The 18,355-nt window shown below is 43.7% G+C and overlaps 1 protein-coding gene across 3 annotated transcripts in view; it reads left to right on the top strand.

Annotated features, from left to right (window-relative positions):
- The window catches only part of Abcc5 (ATP binding cassette subfamily C member 5), a 153,848-nt gene that overhangs the window by 126,140 nt on the left and 9,353 nt on the right, over positions 1 to 18,355 (top strand). For all 3 annotated transcript variants that reach the window (XM_021210088.2, XM_029544488.1, XM_029544489.1), the window contains exons 25-27: positions 1,660 to 1,849; positions 13,522 to 13,681; positions 16,566 to 16,644. In XM_021210088.2, the coding sequence (XP_021065747.1) occupies positions 1,660 to 1,849; positions 13,522 to 13,681; positions 16,566 to 16,644 (429 nt within the window). The remainder of the gene's footprint in view (positions 1 to 1,659; positions 1,850 to 13,521; positions 13,682 to 16,565; positions 16,645 to 18,355) is intronic.

Below are 18,355 nucleotides of genomic sequence, written 5' to 3'. Positions count from 1 at the left end.
CAGATGGTTGTGAGCCTTCATGTGGTTGTTGGGAATTGAATTTTTTCTGCTTGCTCTGGTTGGCCCCACTCTCTCCGGTCATCTCTGTTCGCTCAGTCCCTGCTCGCTCCCGCCCAAAGATTTATTTATTATTGTACATAAGTACATTGTAGCTGTCTTCAGACACACCAGAAGAGGGCGTCAGATCTCATTATGGGTGGTTGTGAGCCACCATGTGGTTGCTGGGATTTGAACTCAGGACCTTCGGAAGAGTAGTCAGTGCTCTTACCCACTGAGCCATCTCTCCAGTCCCAGCTATTTCTTAAACTTAGCAAATGACTATTCTCATAAAAAGTTCAGGTAGCTTTGTGATGTACCTGATAGCAGCTGCGCTGCATGTTCAGCTGGTGTGACTTTGCACAGTGTTGTGGTCTGTGGTGAGCGCATGTGTATAATGTGACACTGAGGAATATTGCTCTTAATGAGTCTTTAGCCAGCAGAGAGCAGGGTACTAGACAGTGGAGGGAGAGTAGACGCTGCTCAAACTAGTGAGTCTTTTGAAGACTGCTTTCCTGATGCCAGTCTGCAACCAGCACAGTCATCCCAACTTGGAGTGTCAGACTTCATTCTTCTACACACACACACACACACACACACACACACACACACACACACACACATTCATGCACACATACTCACACACTCAGACATATACATTCATACACACATACTCACACACTCAGGACACACATACACTTAGACATACACATTCACACACTCACACACTCAGGACACACACACACTTATACACATTCACACACACTCAGACATACACATTCATACACACACACTCACACACTCAGGACACACACATACTTAGACATACACATTCACATATAAACAGACACACTCAGGTCACACACACACACGCACACACAGGACACACACTTAGACATACACATTCACACATAAACACACACACACTCACATGCATACTCCCTGTGCTCTTCACCTTAGTGGTATGAAGTCAATGACTATTTGCCAGAGAAGTTTTAAAACACTGAGGGATGACTGCTAAAACAAATCACACAGGATGTTCTAACAGCCTTTTAATATGGGCATGTGTTCCCAGGGCCAGTTCTGCATAGTTTGGAAATTAGGAACTAAAGAGCAGAAATGGCTTGACTGGGTTGCAATGTCATGGGTAGTAGTAGCATGTGCAGGTCGTGATGCTGTGGGTGGCATGTGTGGGTCACACTACCATGGGTAGCAAAGCTGGAATTGTAGTCTGTAATTCTTGGATTGGCCAATATATTTAGATGTTCAATAAGTGTTAAATACCTTATTTCACTTTTAATTCAGGCCAGTGATGTAATTCTGTTTCAAGTGGAATATTTTCAAAGGATTCCAATGAAACCTGTTGAGGGATGGGAAGGCCTCATGTTCCACCTGAAGGTCTTCCTTCTGTCTATGGCGGCAGTGTTGTGCAAACAGGCAGTTGCAAACCGTGGTAGTAGCCATGTCTGTGTCTCAGTCTGAGTTGGTGGGCTGTGAACATTTACTGTCAAAATATTCTTTATAGCAGGGTTCAGTGGTGGCAGCCGCCTTGGCTGCCACGCTCGCCCTCTCTGAGAAGCTTTGCTACACCACAAGAATCTGAAGCACTCGCTCTCTCCTCAGACTCTCTCTTTGGAAGCACCTGCCAGAATCAAGAACAAGGCTCCTCCCCATGACTGGCCCCAGGAGGGAGAAGTAACCTTTGAGAATGCAGAAATGAGATACCGGGAAAATCTCCCTCTGGTCCTTAAGAAAGTGTCCTTCACCATCAAGCCCAAGGAAAAGATAGGCATTGTGGGACGAACAGGGTCAGGTAAGGACTGCTCCGGTCTCTGGAGAAATGTTGGAAGTGATCCAGACTTAATCTTTGGTCAGCACATGGCAGCTTGTCAAAGATCACTTTCATCTTTATAAACCAAATCCCTAATACACAAGTCGTTATTGTCCCAGGCCCCTCTGAAACCAGCTTTCTAAGCTTGCCTTTAGCCTTGCTCTTGGGACAGGCAGTGCTTTCAGTGTGACTTGCTCTCAGTCACAGTCTCAGAACAGAATACTTGATCATGTGGCAAAGTACAGGAGAAGAAAGCACCCAGAACATAGTAAGTGCCACAGCGAAGCAAGATCGCCCACAGGCCTACCTAGCTGCTGCATTGGTAGCTGATCCCAGATATGGACAAGTTAACCAAGATTAGTCATCATAGGTCACCCCTGTCCACTGAAGACTGTCACATCTCCTTATGTCATGTCTCATTTCTAAAGAAAACAACCACCAGATCATATTACGGCATAACTTAACTATCCCACATACAATGGCAAACTAGTTATATATTTTAGAATAGGTGGCAATGTCTCTTGAATTCTTTATCTTTTAGTGTCTTTTAACTTAAATATAATAATAGCCACTAATATTATCTCAGTCTTATGTTAGTTACATTATATGTAAAGAAAATACAAAGATCTGCTTACTGTATGTGTATATGCACAAATAGTCTTAACAAAATAGATTAGAAACACTCATGTCAGGTACAGTCTTTGTTTTAGCATCTGGTCATGTGTCCTTAGCTGGTATTTATGACTACCTTCCTCTACTAACCAGTCTGTATTCCCTCCAGCCCAGACAGCACCTCAGCAGGTTTTGGCTCTTTTAGTGGACGAGTGACATGTACCTCCATTTCTGAAGGGTCTGAGCCCTTTGTCATCCTGCTTAGATTGGGTTATAGCTTTCCATTGACTTTAATCAGGGCATGGTAACACCAAGAGACACCCCAGAGGTTCTCCTGCCTCCAGACATAATCGTCCTTCCCTCCATTGTGAAGAAGTAATCAAATATCCCTCGGTAGTCTGGGTCAGTCACCTTTCCTTACCACTGCTGACCCAGTGGCCAGGGGAAAGCCCAAGCTTCCAGGTTAATAGAATGCTTGTTGTGCCTCTAGGAACACTCTCCTATCTAAAGCCAAAAATTCTACGCTAGCAGAACTTTTGGAAACAGGGTCACTAAGGGTGTTGATTCCTGGACCTGTGAAACAAAACAGAACAAAACTCACACACACACACACACACACACACACACACACACACACACACACACACACGTCTATGATGATGAGTCAAAGCATATATCGCCTTCTGGAGAACCCTGTCCCCTCTCTTCCAGGCAATTGCCACCTGATGACACTGTATCTACAAAAGTCTGGACAGATGGGTCAGCAGTTAAGAATACAGTTGCATTTTCAGAAGACCAGGGTTCAATTCTCATCACCCACAGCTCACAATTATAGATAATTCCAGTTCCAGGGGATCTGGTGCCTTTTTCTGACCTCAGTAGGCACCAGGCACATACATGGTACACATATACATGCTGGTAAAACATTCATAAACATAAAATACATGAAATTATTATTGTTTTATTTATTTTGGTTTTTCGAGACAGGGTTTCTCTGTGTATCTCTGTGTATTTTTTGTGTATCTCTGGCTGTCCTGGAACTCTGTAGACCAGGCTGGCCTCGAACTCAGAAATCTGCCTGCCTCTGCCTCCTGAGTGCTGGGATTAAAGGCGTGCGCCACCATGCCCAGCAAAATTATTATTTTTTTAAAGATTTATTTATTATATATAAGTACACTGTAGCTATCTNCAGACACCCCAAAAGAGGGCATCAGATCTCATTATGGATGGTTGTGAGCCACCATGTGGTTGCTGGGATTTGAACTCAAGATCTTTGGAGGGGCAGTCAGTGCTCTTAATCACTGTGCCATTTCTCTAGCCCCTATTATTATTATTATTATTATTATTATTATTATTATTAATAGTATAGACTAGAGTTTATTCAGGGCATGGGGAAGGGAGTTAAGAGAGTAGTATAGGCAGAGAAAGGCAGAGAGAAGGAGAGAGTAGAGACGTAAAGGCTGGCCATGACCACATGGAGGGGGGCGGGAGGTAATGGGGAGAGGGGGTGAACAGTATTATTTTTTTAAAAGGCCATTCTACTGTTCTTTCAATCCAGCTTCTTATTAATGGCAGGGAACATGATAAGATAGATTTCATGATCATGGGCCCACTGTCACACTTCTCTGGTTGTTGTGAGTTCCTTGGTCAGAAGCAATGCTATGTGAAGTACTGTACCAGTAGATGAGGCAGTCTGTAATTCATGGATGGTGGTTTTGGCAGAGCATTATGTGCAGAGAAAGAAAACCAATGTGAAGAAACTATCTGTTTCAGTAAGACTAGATCATTGCCCTTTCCAGAAGAAAGTGGTCCAGTATAGTCAAGTGGTCAACTTTGACACTAAGTGACTGACTCATCAATCCCCTAGGGAATGGTGTCATGTCAGTGGCTCAGTGTTGGTCTCAGTTCCTGGCCAATCTGCCACTCAGCAACAGCTGCAGCCAGATCATCCTTAGCAAGTAAAAGTCCATGTTGTCCAGCCCATGTGTAACCTTTATCTCTGCCACCATGGTCACTTTATTAATGGGCCCATTGGGAAAAGACAAGGATGGCCAGAGAGAGAAGCTGACTGTCTACAGAGTAGTCATCCTATTTGCTTGATTATTGAACTCCTCTGCTGATGTCACCTTTTGATGAGCATCTACGTGGGACATAAGTATTTTCATATCCTTTGCCTATTTGGAGAGATCCCCAGATGTCTTTCTCATCAAATTTTCCAATCAGGCTCTTTCCAGGTCCCTGATCACTCAGCCATTCCATTGGCTGCAGCTTATGAATCAGTAAATAACCACACTCCCTCCATTTCTCCTTCCAAGCAAAATCCGTGACTATGTATACTAACCCAAATCCTGCCCACTGTAGAAATTTCCCTTCATTGCTGTCTATCTTAGTATCAGCTCTGCTGCTGTGATAAGATGCATAACCACAGCAACTTACAAAAGAAAACATTTAACTGGTGGTTTGCTCATAGTTTCAGATCATGATCATCATGGCAGGGAACAGGGTGGGAAGCAGGCAGGATGAAGCTGGAGCAATAGCTGAGGGCCAGTCTCATTAAAACTGCCATAGTGTGTCAGCATTGTCCTAGAACGTGATTATAATGCTGTGGCTGATCACTCGGTACTTCTTTTTTTTTTTTTTTTTTTTTGGCTTATATCCACTTATTAGTTAGAACATACCATGCAAGTATTTTGAGACAGGGTTTCTCTGTGCAGTCCTGGCTGTCCTGGAACTCACTCTGTAGACCAGGCTGGCCTCGAACTCAGAGATTCACCTGCCTCTGCCTCCCAAGTGCTGGGATTACAGGTGTGCGCCATCACTGCCCGGCCCTGGTAGTTCTTGTATGATGTACAGAACCATCAGTAAACCATGCCCTAGTCTTGTCTTCCTTAGTCAGTTCATCATATAGCACACCCCACGAAGTTATAGGTGTCTTCTTGAGAGCAGAAGGAATTGTAATGGGAGTGGAAACCATAGGCTTTTGGACAACTCTTTTCGAGACTGGGTGTCTCTAGGTAACAGCCCTGGCTTTCCTGGAACTTGGTTTGTAGACCAGGATGGTGTCAGACTCCCAGAGATCTACCTGCCTCTGCCTCTCAAGTTCCTGGATTAAAGGTGACCTGCTCAGGTCCAATCACATATATAACACTTCCATTTGGTAATAGATTGCTGCTGTGCATGTCCTATTTCATAGCTTATTTGGTCAGATAATGCCCAGCTCATGATCGACAGCTCAATTGAGTGGTAATGTGATAGCCCATTGTCAAATGTTCATTGCTGGGAGCCTGCCCAGCATGAAATGGGCTGAAGTGGGACCAGAGTTGGACGTAGACTGATAATCTCCAGCCTTTAAACTCTCTGTGCTATATGCTGAAGCTGATTGTTTATAAAAAATCCTAAAAACTTTCTTGCTTATTCTGTGGTTAAAAACCACTGGCTTGGGCGATTAACACTTGTTGCATAGCAGCGAGGCATTAAGTAAAAAAATTATTGCTATTGCTCCCTTCCCTGTCCATCTGGGAAGCCAGAAGCCTCTCTGGCTGGCCTGGTTAACTCTTTCTGAACCCAAGAGGAAGGAAAGGAAAATAATTAAGATGCTTTATACAGGCAAATATGCACAGACACATATACATTCATGCACCCACTCTGGCTGGGCCCAACTGTCTGTCTCAATCAACTCCACAAATATCCATGCATGCTTACATACATACACATATACCTACACAGGTATGTGAAGACAGACTTATAAGTTTGGATGGATGGATGGATGGATGGATGGATGGATGGATGGATGGATGGGGCAGCACTCCCCAAGCCAAACAATCCATCTAAAAACTTTATTTCTTTTCTCTGGCCTTTTTATACTTTCTTAGACAAAAAGTTTCTTAGAAAATTACCTCAGAGATAGTGTTACATAAAATGGGAATTACAGAAGGATGTTGATATTAAGTTCAAAGCAGTGTTTCATTCTAATATGCTCATTATAAGTTCAAAGTAATAGTTTATACGTGGCCTTGCCTTATCATAGTGCACACCTGTGGCTTTATTCCTGGGCCTAAATGTTTTTTCTTGAACACACATTTTTTCCCAGTCTATTTCTCTTTGTAGTGTAATTCTGAAAGCTCATTGTATTTCTTATTATGCAGTCTTTACTTACTATATGAGAAATGGGCACATTATATTCTTGATTCTAACTTTACTACATCTTTCTAACAAAGCAACTAAGGCCATCACTTAAAACTTTCTTTCTAAAATTATTTGAATCAAATCAGGAATTCTAAAGAGTCATTAATTCATCTAAATAGCTTTAATTCATGAAAGTTAATCTTTATGTTGATTTGTAGAAAGTCTGATCAATAGGGTGGGCTAATGTGCAGGGATTATTAGATTAATAATGACAGGAAAGGCATATCAGCTGTAAAAAGCAATCCTGAGCTAAAGTCTCTTTGGGACCTTACCATCAATTGACCCATCACAGACATGAAAAAACAATGGGTCACCTTTCAGGAAGGCTACTTGCTAGGCTTAGTCTATCGTAGATGGTTCCTGACAGTTAATTTTCTACTCAGGCCCCATAACTGGCCAAGGACTGTTTCCAAGGAAGAACAGTTGTCTACGAATGATGGAAGAGTCTTGCTCCAACATACCAAGAGGCTCCCTTGTAATTTGTGTACAATGGCAGAGCATCTCTGTCTGCCACTGACATCTCAAGTACTATCAGGTCTGCTGCCTCATATGGTCCCAGTGGTAGAGCAGCCTGCATGGCAGCCTGGACCTGCTGAAGAGCCTTCTCCTGTCCCAGGCCCCACTCAGGTAGCAACTTCCTGAGTCACCTGTTATATGGGCCTGAGTGACACACCCAAGTGAGGAATGTGCTGCCTCCAGAACCCAAATAGGCCTCTTCTGTGGCTGTGAAGAGACACCATGACCAAGGCAGCTTCTGGAGGAAGCAGTTTACTGGGGCTTACATTTTCAGAGGCTGTCATGACTGTCATAACCATCATGGCAGGGGCACGGCCCAGGTGGGCAGGCAGAGTAGGAACTGAGAGTTCTATATCCTGATCCACAAACACAAGGCAGAGAGAGCTGTAGTAAGCTTATCCCTGATTAGCTTGCAAATAAATGAGACTCAGACTATGGTTATTTTATTTGGCTTTTACAATTACTGGGATTAACCCTTCTAACCTTCTAACTTCTAACTGCTGGCCTGGCTGCCTCCCCAGCAAGCAGTGTACCTCAGATATGTGCTGTTTTTCCTGGCCATGTGATCCATCTCCCTCTTGGCAGCTTCCTCTCTCTCCTCCTTCCTTTTCCTCTCTTCTCTCTCTCTCCCAACTGGGTCATTCCAAACCCACCCACCTCTAATCCCTCCAGAAATTGGCTGTAACCAATTTTATTTAACCAGTAATTTTAAACCAAGGAACAAGGTTTGCATAAAAGTTTGTAAATCCAAGAAGTCACTCAGATATAGACCTTCAGATATAGAATTTAGCATTACAATAAGTAGCAACAGAACAAGCCTCAACAAAGAACTAACTGGGAAACCCCAAAGCCTGCCTGCAGTGACACACCACCTCCATCAAGTCCACACTTTCTAATTCTTCCCAGATAGTTCCACTGACTGGGGACCAAGTATTCACACATGTGAGCCTGGGGTGGGAGGCATTCTCGTTCAGAACACCATGCCCGCTAAGGATTGTCCTTCTTTCATGGTGGTAGGAGGAGCCAAGTGTAATAACTTATCCTTCATCTAGGGAAGAATATCTCTGCATTTGTGTTACCAACAACTTCAAGGTGTTTTCTACCTCCTGCTCACTTGGTACAATCAGCATAATGTCATCAGTATAGTGGGCCAATGTGATATTTGTAGAAGAGACAGATAATCAATATCCCTTCAAACTAAGTTATGAAACTGGGCTGGAGAGTTAATATATCCTTAAGGTAAAACTGTGAAGGTATATTGTTGGCTTCGCCAACTAAAAGCAAATGCTTCTGGTAGTCCTTATGGACAGTACAGAGAAAAGGGCATCTGCTGGACCAGTAGTTGCATACCAAGTAGCAGGAGATGAGAGTGTAGTCAAGTTAGGACTCAGCATCTGGTGCAGCATCTGCAGTTGGGATTACTGCTTGATTAAGATTGTCAGTGTTCATCCTCTGGAGTCTGTCTTTTGCACAGGCTGATCAGAACACTAGAGGGAGATACGTAGTGGCCACATCCACTGGATCTTTCAAACTGTTCTCATTCTTCCGGTGAGTGGATATTGGCTTTGGTGTACTGTTTTCCCTAGTAAAGGTAACTCCAGTGGCTTCCACTTAGCCTATATAAGCATAATAGTCCTCAATTTACAGGCCATGGAACCAATGTGGGGCTTTTCCAAACTTCTAAGTATATTTATTTCAATTAGGCTTTCTGAGACTGGGAAATAACTACAAGATAAGTTTATGGACTCCCTGGACATACTACTACAAGTCAGTCTTGAGCCAAAATTCTGCTAATCACTTCACTGCCTGGCTTAGGATAGTTAGGATATCTATTCCTGCGCAAAACATCATGACCAAGAAGCAAGTTGGGGAGGAAAGGGTTTATTCAGCTTACATTTCTGCACTGCTGTTGACCACCAAAGGAAGTCAGGACAGGAACGCACATAAGGTAGGAACTTGGAGGCAGGAGTGGATACAGAAGCCATGGAGGAGTGCTGCTTGCTGGCTTGATTCCCCCGCCTTGCTCAGCTTGCTTTCTTATAGAACCCAGAATTACCAGCCCAGGAATGGCACCATTCACAATGGGCCCTCCCACCCTTGATCACTAATTGAGAAAATGCCTTACAGCTGGATCTCTTGGAGGCATTTCCTCAAGGGAGGCTCCTTTCTCTGTGATAACTCCAGCTTGTGTCAAGTTGACATACAAAACCAGCCGGTACACTGCCATAACTCCTACTTTAACTAGAGGGACAAAATGTTTATTGGTGCCTTCCAGATGCCAGTTTGAACCAGTGTCCAATAGACCCCAGGAAGTTTGATAAGTTTATTTTCCCATAGTGTACAGTTATCCTTGTAAAAGGCCATAGGTCCCTCTGGGAAAAGATGGGGAAAGGTAACAGTAAACTTCAAGATCTTCCCTCGGGGGACCTGTCCATCTCTCATTCAAGGGGCTTGAGGTCTGCAAAGTGGCTCAAATCACAGGCCACGACTCCTTATTGCTATGATCCAGTGTAGTCTTTCTTCCATTTGTCTAAGAGTTTTCCTGCTTATACAGACCAGAGAAAAATGCAGCAGGCTTCTTATCTATATCATACTTGGGAATACCATGATTGATAAGCTAGGTCCATAGGTCCATATGGCTCATGCTACCGTAAAAATCACTAGGCCTGATCCGCCTACAGGTCAGGCCGTTGTGGACATGGCTTTGCTTGGCTGCCTTTCCTGATAACTACACTCACTATGTCTCTGACAGTCAGTGGTGTTACCTGGCTCCTGCCACTCGGGGGCGCAATGGAACCCATGGAACTTCATTCACTCAGTTCAGTAGCCGCATTCTAACCCTAAAGTCTGCCACAAGGAAAGTGAAATGATGAAGGCTCTCAGGTGTCCAGGTGTTTAGAGTGATCGATTGAAGAGACCAGGGAATAAAAGAGAGAGACTGACCTTCACAGAAGCATTTTGTCGTTTGGTCAGAACAGTGAAGGGTGGTGGTCTCTTGTGTCTTGGCAGGAGTGGAGATCACATGCGTAGATGCAGAGGGCTTAGTGTTCCATAGTCTGTAAAGGGAGTTTGGGGGTGGAGACACCATCTGCAGGTTTGCTTCCCTGTACTCTCAGTGCTTTAAATACCAACGGAGGTATGTGATCTGCTCACTGGAAACTTCCTGTATCCTGAACTGCCTGTAGATGTTATCTCTGCTCTGAGGGCATCAAAGGGGCATCAAAAGAAAGGAATGCCGTGTTCATCTGGCTGTTTCCTGCTGGGCAGAGACAAAGTTGGGTTGTTGGGATCAGTGTTCAGGATATGGGGATGAGAGAAGGTTGTGTTGACTTCGTGTAGGAGGAAGAGAGTTTCAACTTGCTGGCTGTGGTGGTTAGTGGTTGTCCTCATGTCTTCCTGGAGAAACTTTTGAAAACCGTCAGTTAGACAAAGGGCTAAAAGAGTAAGATAAGACCAGACCTTGGGCTACCCTGCAGGGGACTTAGCCAGGGTAGCCATTGTCCTAATGTGGAACTGATCCATTTGATCCAGGAGGAACTTAACTAAAAAGTTTAAAAAACAGGGTAGAATGTTCTGTGAAGCATCCTTATTTCTGGATGAGGGCATGGGATCCCATCCTGAGCAGTCCTCAGATCTACTTCTCTTTACTTTTGGAGTACCACAACATCCAAAGAATCATGTTGATCCTTTGATCCTGAAGGATGTTAAGTGGATCTGAAATTTCTCTAATTTGTTTTTAAAGAGCTAATGAGACAGAAAGTTAATTGATGCAAAGGAGCTCTTATTCCAGCAGTTTTAGTTTTGAGTTCCTGAACTAGTCAGGGTTCTCTAGAATATCAAAACTTAAAAAATGAATTAGTAATAAAGAGTCTGTGTAGTAAGGAGATTTATTAAAATGACTTGCAAGCTTCAGTCCAGCTAATCCAACAATGGCTGGTTGTGAACAGAAAGTGCAAAATTCAGTAATTGTTCTGTCCATGGGGCTGGATGTCTCAGCTGGTCTTCAGTGTATGCTGGAATCCTGAAGAAGTAGGCTCTAATGCTAGTAAAGGAATGGACTTGCTAACAGGGCAAGTATGCAAAAGAAAGCCCTTCCCTCTTCCATGTCCTTATATGTGATATAATATACAGGCTTCCAGCACAAGGAATGGCCTAGATTAGATCTGTTTTGAAGGTGTGTATTCCCACCTCAAGATCTGGATTAAAGATCTTGTGGTTCCTTCCTCAAAGTTTTGAATTAGAAGTGGATCTTCCTCCTTTAAGCAAAAGTCCCTCGCAGGTGAGCCGTCCGTTTTGCGGTTTTTATCTCCAATTATAATCACGTTGACAACCAAGATTAGCCATCCCAGTCCCAGGGAAATGTCCAGAGTGAGAAGACGGATGAGTTGGATGGTCCATCGGTCTCTTTTCAGAAGTCACCCACGTTGCTGTTAAGGGATTGGAGGCTGAGACCCTTCTTAACTATTTTGTGGCTGGCAGAAGGGTAGAAGGGACTACAGTTAGTGTGCCTCAGAGGAAGGTTGATCCAAGGAGCCATGGTAAAGCTAATAAATGAGCCACGTGATGACAGTATTCATCCTTGAAATGTGTTATGCCAGTGAGGTAGCCAAATTTGGGTTTGGTCTGTTCTTGTTTTTTCTAACTTTTTGAGTTGCGTCATTAAGCCATTTGTGTACTTTCTGATTTTTTTAAATGTAGGCATTTTGAAGTAAAAATTTCCCTTGTAGGACTGTTCAGTGTATCCCAGAGGTTGCTATGTTGTATTTCAATTTTCATTTAATTTCAGGGAGTTTATTTCTTTCATAACTTCTTTTTAAGTACTGAAATCACCTACTATTAATGGATTGATGTTTATCTGTATCTTTAGCTCCAGTAGTGGATTCTTTTTTAATGAAGTCAGTTTCTGTTGCATTTCCTAGTTTGGCTTTGGGGATTTTCAGTTCCATCTTCATTTCAGCCTGAGTCCTCTTCACCATTTCTGTCTCCAGATTGAATTCCATTCTCAAGTTCTGGATCATCTCCATCACCTCCATCAGCCTTCTGTCTGCTTTTTCTGGCTTCGTTCGGGTGTTTGTTCTCCTTGATTTCATTCATTGACTAGGTTTTTGATTGCTCTTAAGTTCTGTGTCCCGACGCTCACCTGGGTAATTCTCACTGGCAAGCACTGCTACAGGGCTGGGAGGTTCTGTGGAGATGATACTGACCTGATAGTTCCTATTGTTGATTATTCATATTGTGATGAGATCTGGCCATGTAGACTTCCTTTGTTATTTTGTTCTGAGTTTGCTACAGATGGACAGGGTCAGGGAGAAGAGAAGATATTGGGGTGGGTTCAGTCTAGAGGTTGGAAATTGCTTGAATGGAATGAAATGGGGTGGGCAGAGGAGACTGGCCTGGTTCAAAGGCTGAGTTTCCTGCTCCCAGCCAGGAGTGTGGAGAGGTCTGTGCAGAAAGGCTGAATATGATTTGGGAGAGTCCTGTGGTTTGGGGGACAGTTAAGGAGGATCCTGACTCGACTAGGCCACTGCCCTGGTTGTAGGACCCAGGCTAGATCTGCTGGGTTACAGAAAAGGTGTGGCTGAGGTGGTCCTGGAAGAGGCTATAGGACCTCTGGGTATGGAGTGGCGAGGTAGAGGTGGCACAAACTCAATAGACTATTTAAACAGTTCACACTGTGGATTTCTGGCATGCTGCATGCCTCTATGAGAGCCGTCAGCAACTGTAAGTATTGGCAGATTGTAAAGCCTATTCCAGCAGGTACTTTAAAATTTTTACCCTTATAATTCTATTTCTCTTGAACCATTCCTGGTACCAAATCTGTAGTAGTCAGGTTTCTCTAATGGAACAGAGATGATAGAATGGATATCTGTGTGTACAGAATTTATTAAGAGTGGCATAAGCTGTGGTGTAGCCAATCCACCAATGGCCGAGATGACAGAAAGGCCAAGAATCTGGTAGTTAGTTGTTCAGTCCACAAGGCTGTATGTCTCAAATGGCCGTCAGTCTACATGGAATTCCCTAGGAAGCAGGTTCTAATACAGGAAAGGAATAGCTTAATAGCAGGATAGGTGAACTTGCCATGGAGAGGGAAGGCAAGCAGGTAAAAAGCAAAAGCTTCCATCTTCCATGGTTTTTTATGTGGGCTGCTACCACGAGGTGTGGCCCAGATTAGGTGTGTCGTTGTACCGCCAAGGATCCAATCAAGAAAACCCTCACCTAGGTGCTTAACTGCCTGGCTGATTCATATGTAGTCACATCGATGTTAGCCATCACTGTAAGCCAGGTTCCTCTTTCCAGAAGTTACTCACAGAGCTACTCTTCTGCCGCTTCTTACTCCCCAGGGAAGTCCTCTCTGGGGATGGCCCTCTTCCGTCTGGTGGAGTTATCTGGAGGCTGTATCAAGATTGATGGAATAAGAATCAGTGACATCGGCCTGGCAGACCTCCGAAGCAAACTGGCCATCATTCCTCAGGAGCCAGTGCTGTTCAGTGGCACTGTCAGGTGAAAGCCTAGCTAGGACTGGATGGTGGCAGAGCCACCACATGGGGTGGAAATCCCATGGCTTTGGGGCCTGTGTTTCCCATGAGTCTGTGATTCCTATCGCAGTGACGAGGCAGCTTCTGCTATATATGCTGCTTAATTAACCAAGTAACTCAGGAAGGCTCTGCCAGCAGCCCAGCAAGCAGCAACTTGCATGGCAGTTAGCCTGGGACCTTCTGTCAGCAGCCCAGCAAGCAGCAGCATGCATGGCAGTTAGCCTGGGACCTTTTGGTTTTCAGAGGTGTACCAGTGTCAGATAAAAGCAAATAGAGATACTTTGACTTCTTCCTTTCCTGTTTGTTTCCCCTTGATATTCTCTAGCTGTGTTATTGTTCTTCAATAAGACTTCACATATTATATTGAATAGATATCTAGAATATACAAAGAACTAAAACAAAACAAAACAAAAAACCCAAACTCAACACCAAGAAAACAACTCATTTCAAAAAAATGGGACATAAAGCTGGTCATGACGGCTCACCCCTTTAATCCCAGCACTTGAGAGGCAGAGGTAGGTGGATCTCTGGGTTCCAGGCCTGTCTCAAAACAAAACGTAACAAAAATGGGGCAAGGAACTAAAGAGTTCTCAGAAGTCAAAATTGAAATGGCTGAGAAACTTACTCATCCATGTTCACTGCTGCTCGGTTCACTGGGGAAAACAGCCTTCATATCCATCAGGTGATAAATGCAGGGGATACATTTGCACAACAGAATGTTATCCAACTGTTCAGAAAAAATGAAACTGAGCTAGAAAGAGATAGTTCAGTGGTTAGGAATACTGACTGCTCTTCCAGAGGCCCCGGGTCTGATTCCAAGCACCCACATGGTGGCATCAACTTCAGGGGATTCAATGCCCTTTTCTGGCCTTCCTGGGCACCAGCATGTACACAGTGCACAAACATGCAACAACATCCATCAAATAAAATAACTTTAAAAAAAATTATATGAAATTTTATAGATAAATGGGTAGAGCTGAAATTAGTCATTCTGGGTGAGGTGACCTAGACTTAGGAAGGCAGATGCCATAGACATTTTTCTCATTTGAGTCTCCAGATGTGTTTCTCATTTGAGTCTCCAGATGTGTGTGTTTCATTGGAAACACCACAGAGATCAGGAGCTTCAGTGGGTGTACAGAGGGAGGGGAGAGGAAGTGCAGCAGTGTGGAGTTACAGGGAAGTCATGGATCAGGGAAGGGTAACTGAGGAGGGAGATGACCACCAGTTAACGAATAGGAAACCACTGTAGAACCCTCTTAAAATATATGCATACACATATACAAAATGTCTACATGGAATTACCCTGTAACAGGGCATAATGCCCCTACAGGACACCAGAGGCTAACAAATAAGAAGCCAGTTCCAGGAATGGAGTATGTCTTTTGGAGATGTTGACACACTCCCCCACAAAGAAGCACTACAGACTATTGCCAATGCTCATGATTTCCCTCAGAACTTGACTGTATGACACTATTGCTGAGGACACCATACACTTGGGTCACAGAACACGGTACTGGAGAAGCAAAGGAATCCACCAGTCTTACAAATATGTGAGCTCTGTGAGCTGCAGTGACTTGTCTGGTAAGGCATATCTGAGGTGCAGTTGCGACCCTCGTAGCATGGAGTAACCAGCCAGTTTCTGATTGTTTAAGGGCTACTCCGCAAGGAGAAACCTATACATGGCATCTTTATTGGTTCCAAGAACCTGTGGCTAGACATGTCACAGGTCCTAGAAAAGCATCTACTACTATTACTGTCCTAGATGGACATAATATTAAACCGACTTCTAATGATTTATCATTAGACCTGGAGATTTATCCATCTCCTGTCCCTCATCAGTGAAGATGGAAGTTAATGCAGAAACCCACAAATGGTCAAAGTGTAGAGCATAAAAGACTATAGAGTGCTCAGCCCTAAATGGGACACATCTCTATCACAGCCCCTCTTCCCAGGGCTCAGGGCTCATTGCAGACTTAGAAGGGGAAGAAAGACTGTAACAGCCACAGGGTGAGTACAGGAAACAATGTTTTCAGGGCATAGCAGGGTAGTTACACATACGAATTCACAGCAATTGAAACAGCATACACAAGACCTGGGCAAGTTCAAGCCAGACAAAGTTCCAGTGTGGAGATGGGAGGTGGGCACTGCTGGGAGACCATTCTCCAGGGGAAGCTATACATCCACTTGATGTACTTGATGGTTTGTTTTTAAGTATATAGTTGGCTGGGCTGTTGAAGGGGCTTGGATCTGGGAGGAGTCAGGGTAAACAGCACGAATATGATCAGCATACTTCCCTGAAATTCCCAGATAACGAGCGAGGCAAAGAAAGAAGGCATTTTCTACATTTGTACATAGAGAGGGACATAGCTGAAGGAAACCATGTTTGCAGGTGTCAGAGGCGATTAAAATACACTGGTGTTTCTTTGTGTTTTTATATCTGTAGTTACAAATTTTTTAAAGCTAACTTTAAAAAATTACGTTGAGTAATAAAAATAATAAACTTTAAATTAAGTTTTAGAAATCAAGGATCCCCAACCTCAGGTGTTGTCCTGTGACTCTGTGGGGGGCCTGTGACCTTCAGAGTTGATATCCAGTTTTCTATGTGTGCTGTTTAATCACAGACAAACAATGTGGTTTGTTGCCAGGCGACTGTGGTGCACACCTTTAATCCCAGATCTTGGGAGGCAGAGGCAGGTGGGTTTCTGAGTTTCAGGCAAGCCTGGTCAGGCCAGCAGAGTGAGTTCCACTATAGCAGGGATACATAGAGAAACCCTGCCTCCAAAAAAAAAAAAAAAAAGTGGTTTGTTAAACATTGGCCCCTGAGCAGTTTCTATTATACTTCTTCCTAGATCAAACCTGGACCCTTTCAACCAGTACACGGAAGACCAGATCTGGGATGCTCTAGAGAGAACGCACATGAAGGAATGTGTAAGTGGAACGTACGGAGAGCTGTGCTGGCATCACGGGCTGGGAATGTGGGCGTGCTGCATACTGTTCTGGCTCCTCCGACTCCTGGATGTCTGTGGAAGAATACAGAGACATCCTAAGCAGGAGCTCACAGGCATTTCACATGCATCCCAAAGTCAGTGTCTCATCTAGTGATATGCTCAACTGGTAAAGGAGCTTGCCACCAAGTCTCTAACCACCTGAGTTCAAGTTCCAGTATCACATGGACAAAGGAGAGAACCAACTCCCACAGTTGTCTCTGACTGCCATACTTAGAGTATCTCACACACACACATTATATGTACACACACATATATACACATATGCATACACATAGTCACACACACACACACACACACACGAGTACACATACTCATATGCATAACACACATATACACACAATAACACATATATATTTGTATGGGCACACACACTTTCACACACACAAACATACACACAAATAAATGTAATACACAAAAATTTAGCTGGGCGTGGTAGTGCATGCCTTTAATCCCAGCACTTGGGAGGCAGAGGCAGGTGGATTTCTGAGTTCAAGGCCATCCTGGTCTACAGAGTGAGTTCCAGGACAGCTAGGGTTATACAGAGAAACCTTGCCTCGAAAAAAAACAAAAACAAAAACAAAAACAAAACAAAACAAAATTTTACGTTGGTCTCTCAGCCCCATGTCCTACACTGCTCATGGCCATATTGGCCCCATACTCTCCATTGACTGAGAATATATTGAGGATAGCTAGTCAGAACTTAATAAATTCTATATACACAGAAGATCTACAATTTATTGCTGATTCTGTAATGTTCAGTGTACCATAGATCATAGATGTCATGGACCAACCCAGTAGACCCTTGCCAGTAGCCAGTCTGCAGATGGGCACTGCTGGTCTTGCGTGGAACACTATAGTCTGAACACTATAGCTGGTGCCCCTGTCAGTCAGATGAGCCTTGCTTCCATCTTACATAGAGTAGCCTCAATCTCATATGAAGAAGAGATTCCATGATGTTTAGAAAAAGAAAAGATGGCCAGTGTGGGCCAGGCTTTGGATTTTAGGAGTGGGACTCTGTCTTAGTCAGGGTTTCTGTTCCTGCACAAAACATCATGATCAAAAAGCAAGTTGGGGAGGAAAGGGTTTATCCAGCTTACACTTCTACATTGCTATTCATTACAGCAAAGGAAATCAGAACAGGAGCTCACACAGGGTAGGAACTTGGAGGCAGGAGCTGATGCAAAGTCCATGGAGGGGTACTGCTTACTAGCTTGCTCAGCTTGCTTTCTTATAGAATCCAAGACTACCAGCCCAGGGACAGTACCACCAACAATGGGCTAGGCCCTCTTCCCTTGATCACTAATATTGAAAAGATGCCTTACAGTTGGATCTCATGGAGGCATTTCCTCAAAGGAGACAGCTTTCTCTTTGATAACTCTAGCTTGTGTCAAGTTGACACAAAAGCTGCTAGTATAACTGACCCCTTGTCAACTTGACACACAAACATATTACTATTAAACCTCATCCCTTACTTTCTTATTCATCCCTAAGATCTGAATAACTTTAAAAGTTCCACAATCTTTACAAATTCTTTTTTTTCCATTATTATTATTATTATTATTATTATTATTATTATTTTCTTTATTTACATTTCAAATGCTATCCCCCCGCCCCTGCTCCCCTACCCACCC

Source organism: Mus pahari, chromosome 12, assembly GCF_900095145.1.
Source record: "Mus pahari chromosome 12, PAHARI_EIJ_v1.1, whole genome shotgun sequence".
Classification (NCBI taxonomy): Eukaryota; Metazoa; Chordata; class Mammalia; order Rodentia; family Muridae; genus Mus; species Mus pahari.
This window is presented reverse-complemented; position numbering and strand designations above follow the sequence as displayed.